Source organism: Nicotiana sylvestris, chromosome 8, assembly GCF_000393655.2.
Source record: "Nicotiana sylvestris chromosome 8, ASM39365v2, whole genome shotgun sequence".
Taxonomy (NCBI): Eukaryota; Viridiplantae; Streptophyta; class Magnoliopsida; order Solanales; family Solanaceae; genus Nicotiana; species Nicotiana sylvestris.
The window spans coordinates 216,968,343-216,977,334 of record NC_091064.1 but is presented as its reverse complement, the minus strand read 5'-3'; the positions used below and the strand labels follow the sequence as shown (position 1 = coordinate 216,977,334).

The 8,992-nt window shown below is 31.0% G+C and overlaps 1 protein-coding gene across 1 annotated transcript; it reads left to right on the top strand.

Annotated features, from left to right (window-relative positions):
* The first annotated feature begins 531 nt into the window (after nucleotides 1–531).
* On the top strand, nucleotides 532–1,414 carry LOC104246638 (brassinosteroid-responsive RING protein 1). The gene has a single exon (XM_009802496.2). It carries the CDS (start codon nucleotides 745–747, stop codon nucleotides 1,240–1,242), a length of 498 nt encoding a protein of 165 aa, XP_009800798.1. The 5' UTR covers nucleotides 532–744; the 3' UTR covers nucleotides 1,243–1,414.
* The last annotated feature ends 7,578 nt before the right edge of the window (nucleotides 1,415–8,992 follow it).

Sequence of the window (8,992 nt, the reverse complement as noted above, 5' to 3'; positions counted from 1 at the left end):
CAAAATATTATTTGTTATTGATTAAAAAAATAGACTTTGAACATCCTTGCATAACCCATTGGCAAAGGGTATTCAAAATTTAAACACTCTTATTAAATTATTTGGTTTCGCCCCTGACAACAAAGTTATAGTAAATCCGCGGTTTTAATATTTACTTCTATACGAATGAATACCAAATGAAACATATAGCAATAAATAATCATGACATTATTAATTCCAAAATTATAATTATAATTTTGTACGCGAACCAAAGGACCCATGAGAATCTATGCAAATTACCGAAGTGGTAAAAAGAAAATCTGAAAATTTGACTGTTGGAGGTAAAAATAGAGAAAAGCATGAGGTTAAAAGCGACAAAACAAAACGTGTTCATCAGTGAACGGCCCAAATTGTACGACAACTCCACCCCTACAACTCCCGAATCGGACATTGGCGTATAATACAAACACATCGTCACGTCCCTACTACCCCCCCCCCCCCCCAAAACCATTTTCATGGGTTCCCCGTAATTTCACTTAAAGACAAGTCCTTTTTCGTCTTTTCACCACTCCCCTTCTCCTCCTATATAATTCACCTCCCCGTTTTCCGTTTTCTCTCCGCTTTCTCAAATCTCAGCTTCTTCCCTCTCTAACCATATCTCCATTTTTACACACACTACACACACTAAATTGCTTCACACAATTCGTGTGTTTGCTTTTGTTATTCTGAAACCGAATATTTTAGTATTTCGATTTTCGAGAAACAATGGGTTTTCCTGTTGGTTACACGGATTTATTCCTACCCAAATTGTTAGTCCACGTACTAACAATTCTGGGTTTTATCAGAAAGTTCATTTGCACGCTTTTCACAGTTCTGGGTCTAGGAGATTTCCTCGAACCCGAAATGTCATTCCCGACCCGACCCGAATCTCACTTGGAGCTCCACTCAGTGTCAGCAACGTTGATCCGGGAGCTGTTGCCGGTGGTTAAGTTCTCCGAACTGGTTGACCCGCCGGAGAGCTGTGCCGTTTGTTTGTACGAATTTGATGGGGATGATGAGATCCGACGGCTCACAAATTGCCGACATATATTCCACCGGAGCTGTTTGGACCGTTGGATGGACCATGATCAGAAAACGTGTCCACTTTGCCGTACGCCGTTTATCCCCGACGATATGCAAGATAGTTTTAATGAGAGATTATGGTTGGCTTCTGGCATTTCTGATTTTTACGGCGAGTATTCTCCGGTTGCCGCCGGTTTGTAGCACTACTGATTTTCATTTTTTCTGGTGGTTGAGATTTGATAATGTAAAATGTATATACTACAAGAGAAAGAAAAGAAAAAAGATGAGGGAGGAAAAGAGAAAAAAATTACTCCTATTTGTATAGTGTACAATTTTGAGACTATGGAATGAAAATCGATAGTTTTAATTTTCATTTTTCGTGAATTTTTAAACCCTACTTAATTACTTCTTTTGCATTTTAATTTCTGCTAAATTTAGATGTCTCACTCATATTGTGAAAATCGATTAAGGTCCAGTCAATTTTGTTACAAATAATTCGTACACTTTGTTTGGTCAACTATTGAATATATTGGATAAAACAAACTATGCATTCACATAATTTAATTTTTTTTTTGTAAAGAGTATGAATGTGAAAAAAAAAATCAAGACATGTTCAAAATCATTTAAATGAAAGGCAATTATGTAAGAAAGAAAAGGAAAAAAAATGCAATTATAGCAATTTAATGAGTATTATTTTTGTTAGTACCGTCAAACCTTTCTGTAATAGGCTCGTTTGTTCCGAATATTTTTAGATGTTATAGCGAAGTGCCGTTATAGAGAACATATATTATATCATAACATGAAAATTAATTTTGGAAAAAATTGACTTTTATAATAAAGTGTTGTTTTATAAGAATGATATAATAGAGAAGCCTGACTCTAATATTAGTCAATTAGACAACTAGTTGTAACAGTTCCGTAGTTATGCCGGCTGTTGGAGTATTTTATTTTTATGCAATTAATTGCAAATAGGAGACTAATTCTAAAATTATAAAATATCTCAAGCTTGGAATTGACAACATTTTTGGTCAAGTGATGAAATTTAATATCATAACCTCTATCTTTTAAGATTTCTTAAATAAAATTACGACTAATTAATGATAATCTTTTACACTGAGAAATTATCATAGGACGTTGCTTTCAGGTGAGGAATATAAGGCATTAGGGGGTTGTACTGTTGGTGCTCAGTGTTAAATTGGTACCTTCCCGTTTAAACCGGATCTTGTCTTCCACTTCCCCAATGTACGATACATGCCGTTTCTTTTTTCAAAGTTATCTTGGAGCAAAAAGCCTAAGATTGTTTGTTATAGACCCCCGGTATTCTTCCCTCCAAGAACTTCCCACCTTATTCTTGGGGAGACTCGAACTCACAACATCTTGATTGGAAGTGAAGGTTGAATCTTAAGATTAATATGATCAATTTTAATGTTAATTAATACTATTAGATAAATTTCTTAATATATGTAAAAACAGTCACAAAATAATTAAAGTGGACTGAAGAGAGTAATAAATTGTCTACTTCCTATGATTCCCTCTCCTACTCATCAATGAACCACTCCATTTCAAAAATAATTCCAATTAAAAACAATGAAGTAAGTAATAATTAAATGGTTCTCATATAAGTTAGCGCTAGCAACTTTTTTGATTGAACTTGGGTTTGGGGTTTGGTGTCAGCATAGAAGAATAGAACCTATGTCTTAGGTCTTAGAATTAGCTAGGGTTTCCAGATACCTAATATTCGTTGGCCCCTACAACCAAAAACGACCTATGTATCCCTAGCCAAGTTTAGACTAGGACTCAAAAGCAACTCTTAACCTTTTTTGCTTTCTTGTTTTATATTCGATATTTGTATTAAAATTTAAAACCCGATTAAATTTAAACTCGTATTGAGAAGTCATATACAATAGGTAAAACACTCCCTAATATGACTTCATACTCAGCAAAGGCGAATCTAGAATTATTAGAATATGGGCGTACCACTGAAAATCCGGAAAAAAAAAGTACTAAGTAGGAATCGTCGATTCATGCTCCTTTTAATGAATAACTTTACATTCAACCAAATGCATCATTCAACCTTTTTGGACCATCGTGACCGACGATAATATTAGACCAATTTTTTGAAATATTTACATAAATACCTAATTTGATGGAAAGACCATGAGTTCATGTGCATCATAAAACGACCAAAATGCGCCCCTGATGATCAGGATTCGAACTTGAGATTCATAATTAAAGAATGAAGAAGTACTTGTCACTTCAACATAATTCTACAGGGACTCTGAATTCAATTAAGGGCTTTTCTTATTTTTGTTGTTGTCAAAAACTATTTATATTCGCTAGCCGAAAAAATATATAAAATTTGTATAATTTTTATATATAACATAATAAATATATATACACAAAATATATATATATATATATATATATATATATATACAATATATATATTTTTTCTTGAGTGTCATTTTTGTACCGGAAAAAATTAAGTTTATATATGGAATTCATTATAAGATGACACGTCATGACACGTGGACCAGTTAAAGAAGAACAAGTGATGAAGAATAATCAAAGAGGCACGCGCTTCAACAGGTACGGACAGTCATTCAGATAAAAGGCAAGGAAGACATGTGCTCGAACCTCTTTATGATGGAAGAGAATGAATCTGATAGAAAATAAGGAATAAATACGAATTATTGGGCATTAAATATAGAAACGTTAAGGAATCTGTATTGAATCAAATATGATTGTTGATTGTAACGTTAGATTAAATGTTGTTAAATGCCATTAATTGAATAATGACTCAATTATGGAAAAAAACGAAACGTACCACTTAGAAATAGCTATAAAAGGAGAAAATTGATCATTTATAAGAACATGAAATATCACCAAAATATACTGATTTACTTTGTTTTCTTCTTTTCATCTGATTATTATCAAAGCCAATTTCTTTTATTCATTTTATATATTGATTATCAGTAATTTAAGTTTTTTTAAAATAAAATTTTGACCGAAATTACTATTTTTGGTTAAACAATTTTCATTTCAAATCAATGGGGATAAGTTGATATCTAAAGCCGCAATAGTGAAAAAGCAAGTGCCAATGTGTCAATAGTAGCACATTGTTATAACCTGGCCTCATGGGTTGGTCTTAATAGTTTTGGCAAAACTTTGCCATTTGTAGTGTTGGCCTTGATCTTTGTGCCATTCTTTGTTTGTTTGTCCCTCAAATATTCAATTAACCGACACCTTTACAACTTTGTTACTGTCTCCTAATTATTGAGGTTTCTTATTGGTGTTTATTAATATTCCTCATCTTTTTTTAGGGTACAAATGTGAAAGCTGTCAATATACCACAAGTTCTTTGTCCAAAAAGAAGATTAACTAACTTACGAGCCCGTTTGGCCATGATTTTCGAAATTAATATTTGGTCATAAATTTTTTAATTTTAACTTGAAAATAAATTTTAAATTTTTTTGAAAATAATAAAAATTCTAAAACGTTATTTTTCGAAATTTTCACTCGGATCATTCATAAAAATTTAAAAATAACCCAAAATTATATTCATGTCCAAACATAACTTTAATTTTTAAATATCATTTTCACTTAATTTTTTTTCTTTTCGAAATTTACAATTCTTATGTCCAAACGCCCTCATTCTCAGTTAATTTTAAAGTCCATCCAACAGTATTTGCACAAGAAATAAGTTGATGAAAAGTGGTGGAATATAGTGCCATGCATTGTGGTAATAGTTTGAAATCTTTAGGGTTGTAGTGAAGTGATAAGTACTCCTTCATTCTTGATCAGAAGTGTTGTGTTCGAAGTTCGAATCTTTAGTATGAAGTCGTCTTTGTTAGGGAGCGGTTTACCCTAAATGTGGGACTTTCCAATGCGTCCGGATTTAGTCGGGCCCAATGTAATTACCGGAAATCGGGTGGAAAACCAAAAAAATAGTATTAAATCTTTGCTTATCAAAATTGTTCTGGATTAATGTATGAATAGTCATTCAAATTTAATTAACTTATCAATAATCATAAAAAATAATCTTATAACGAAAAATAAATTTATGCATTACTTCATAGAAAACAAAATGAAACGTAGAAAATACTAGACATAAGAAGATGACTATTTAACACTTATCTTACATTAAAAAAAGTCCATTATCCATCTTGTTATTTCAAAGTGATTTGAAATATGATTCCCCAGCCCAAAGGAGACAAGTCATGGAAGAGCTTATAAAGAAGCTGAAATATCCATTATCACCGCCACGTGTCATCGTGTGAATGAATAAGATTTTTTATTTTTAATCAGAGATTTTATGTTCCAGCTCAGCAAATTTTTTATTCGTAAATCCTTACGTGATACGAATCTTGATTAATCGGGAGAGTGAGAAATCAAAAATAAATAAAATCTGTTATCCGTAATTTTTCACCAATCTTCTGTACTTAATATGAACTAAAATATGGCTTGGACTGCAAAAGGTCAACATAATATGTTATATTTACAAATATAGCTTTTCCTTTCTTTGAACATACAAATTTTATTAAAACTTAGAGGTCGTTTGGTAGGCTGTATAAGAATAGCGCGAAATAATATGTATTAGTAATGCATGAGTTAGTAATGTAAAAGCATTAGTTATGCATATATTATTTTTTATCTACTGTTTGGTGTGGTGTATTAAAATTATAATGCATTGCATAATTTTTAAGAAAAATAGTTGTTTACAAAAATGCCGTCCATATTCTATAGCTTTAAGGGACTTTAAGGACAATTTTATCTTTAACCATACTAATGCATGCATTAGTAGCCTTGGTATAACTAATGCCATGGTTTTCTATGCATTACTTATGCATAGGATAATACCAAGTATGATGTATAACTAATACAAATATTCGTTATATATATATGTTGAAAAAATATACCAAACAAGATATTAGTAATGTATAGAGCTAATGCTTGCATTATTTTTTCTAATACCTCCTATCAAACGACCTCTTAGGGGTCGTTTGGTAGGATGCATTAGATAAAATAATGCATGCATTAGTTTTGTGTATTAATAATACCATGTTTGATAGACATTTTGAACCTATGCATTAGTTATGCAAGCATTACTTATACATCCTATTTGGTATTATCCTATGCATAATTAATGCATAGAAAACAATGGTATTAGCAATGCAATGAGTTTTAATGCATGCATTAGCTTAGTTAAAGACAAAATTATCCTTCAAAATTTATGCTTTATTAAAATATGCTAGTTATTATATTAAATGCAAGTTTAAAATAATCCAAGTAGTGAGAAATAAAATTATAGCTCTAGTAAATAAATAAATAAATACTTAACATATTCCTTTTTTTATAAATAAATATTTAGTTCTATATTACAATATATGTAGACAAATCAAATATTTTTTTTAAACCTTTTCATATAAAAATATTTCTCAAAATATGTCTCTTTTAAAAAGTTAGAGTGATAGACTGGTTTTGAGGGCATTTTTGTAAACAAATAATTCTTTTAGAAATTGTGCAATGCTTTAATACATCAAACCAAACAATAAATAAGAAATATATCATCATAACTAATAACTGTATTACTAATACACCCTATTCAACATTATTCTTATGCACTCTACAAAACGACCCCTTAGTTCATTCGTGTATGAATTGTTAACTAGACGTGCTCGACGCGTAATGAAGCTTCTATAGCTGGATTACTTTCCTTAGTGCCACGTGTCTAATGCCCGACAAATTGTACGTATTCTATAGTTAGCGACTTCGTATCAATTAGGATTGCAATATATATTATATAAAAGGCATGATCGAAGAAAATGAAATTATAAAGAAAATATTTCAATTCAATACCTCCCATTTTTATTTCAGAAGGTCAAATATTTATTTCTTTGACTACACACTATATAAAAGAATTCACCTTTTTGTTATATATATATATATATATATATATATATATATATATATATATATATATCCTTATTATCATTATTATCAATTTCTTTTTTAATATGATCAGTTTTAAAAAATGTGTTAGTCATGAAATTTTGTAACCACAACTCGAACTCGATATCCACAAGGTCAACTCTCAGTTAAACTTTTTGAACTTTCCAAACCTTCAAATTTTTAATTTTCGTCAATTCGCCGAACCCAGTAGCTTTTATCAAAATCTTATATTTGTCTAAAAAAATTATTAAATATGCACAAATTATTAACTTAGAACTCATTAACTTAAAAGAACTAAAATTCTGAACCCATAAACTTCAAATCCTGACTCCACATCTAAATAAATAACTATTTTTTTAATCCATTTTGACTATCACTAGTTTTCACTATAACCGGTTATTTCTCTTCCAACACGTCGAAAATGCCAAATATTCTATCGTTGGTTGATAAAAGACACCTCAAGAGTGTTACCCTAAAACAAGGAAAAAAGGTAGAAAAAAGAAAGAAGAAAATGAAATAAATTAAGAAAACAGCCGCCTGCGCTACATTTTAGGCTGTCTTTTTGAAAAATACAATCCAAAAAGGGAAATTATTACAACTAACACAATGATAATGTTGCTAAATTATATATCCAAAGAAGGGTAAGTTCTTTGTAGCTTCACGCAGCTAAATTCATACGTCCTTTTTTGTCTTTTACCCTCATAATCTTTTATATTATATTTCAAGTTGGCTTACATCATTGGTGATGGAATGATAAGTCAAACATATAGTCAAAGGCAGCTGAATAAAACAAATTTATTTAATATTCAAACACAAATAGAAGAAAATAATAGCCTTGGTATAATATTTTCAACCACGATCGTTAGATCCTGGGTTCAAGTCACGCTAGAGGGTAAGTACAGAAATACTATAGATCTTCCTAAATTGGGATGGAATAAAAATTTTTAAAAAAAGAAGCCAAACCATGAAACATTTCCTTCAAATTACAAAGATGAAAAGTAGATAAAAAGAAGAAAAATAAAAATTAAAAAACAGCCGCCCACGCTTCATTTTAGGCTGTCTTTTGACATTATAATCCAAAAGGGGAAAACTATTACAACTAACACATTGATCATGTTGCTGAATTGTATCCACATAAGGTAACTTCTATGTAGCTTCACGCAGCTAATTTGCACATTATTTTTTGTTCTTTTATTCTTATAAATAATATTGGTCTTGCTCGGCATCAACAGTATCTACCTAAAAAATATTGAGGAGAGGTGATTAGGCAGTACATGACATGACTCCAGCTCCCAAATGACATGACATTAGATAGGAAGGTTTGGAGGGGAGTATTAAGGTCGTAGGTAGTTGGCGATTTCCTTCCCCGTTGAGGGTGTTAGGCTATTTGTTAGTGTCTTGCTTTGGTTTGATAGTGGTACTTATTGTGTTCATACTATTTTTCTACTTTGATTTTTCAAGTACCTTTCCATTGTTCTGATTACCGATACTGTCTTTTTTATTTATTTTTTGATTCTTAGGTTACTGGCATTGTCTTCCTGACGTATGTTGTTGTTACTGATCCATTGCCTCTTTTTCATCTCCTTGTGACAAGGGTCTTTCGGAAACAAACTTCTCTATCCCCAGTAGGGGTAAGGTCTGCATACACACTACCCTTCCCAAACTTCACATGTGGAATTACACTGGGTTGTTGTTGTTCTGGTTGTATTCTTATAAATAATCTTTAAAGTATTTCTTTTTAAGATATAGTTTACATACTTCATTAGTTCATTGGTTACAAATGCAAAGTTAAACATATACTCCATATAGTCATAGACAGCCGTCTAATATTATAGTGTCATTTTTTCTTTTACTTCTTTTTTTTTCTTTCAAGTGAGGGGAATTTTTCATTTTTCCTCATCAATTTTTTCTCTTGTTCATATGTATAATGATCAATTATCAGTAATTTCCGGGTTATGTTACGTAATTGTGATGACATGTGAATTAAGTATAAATATAT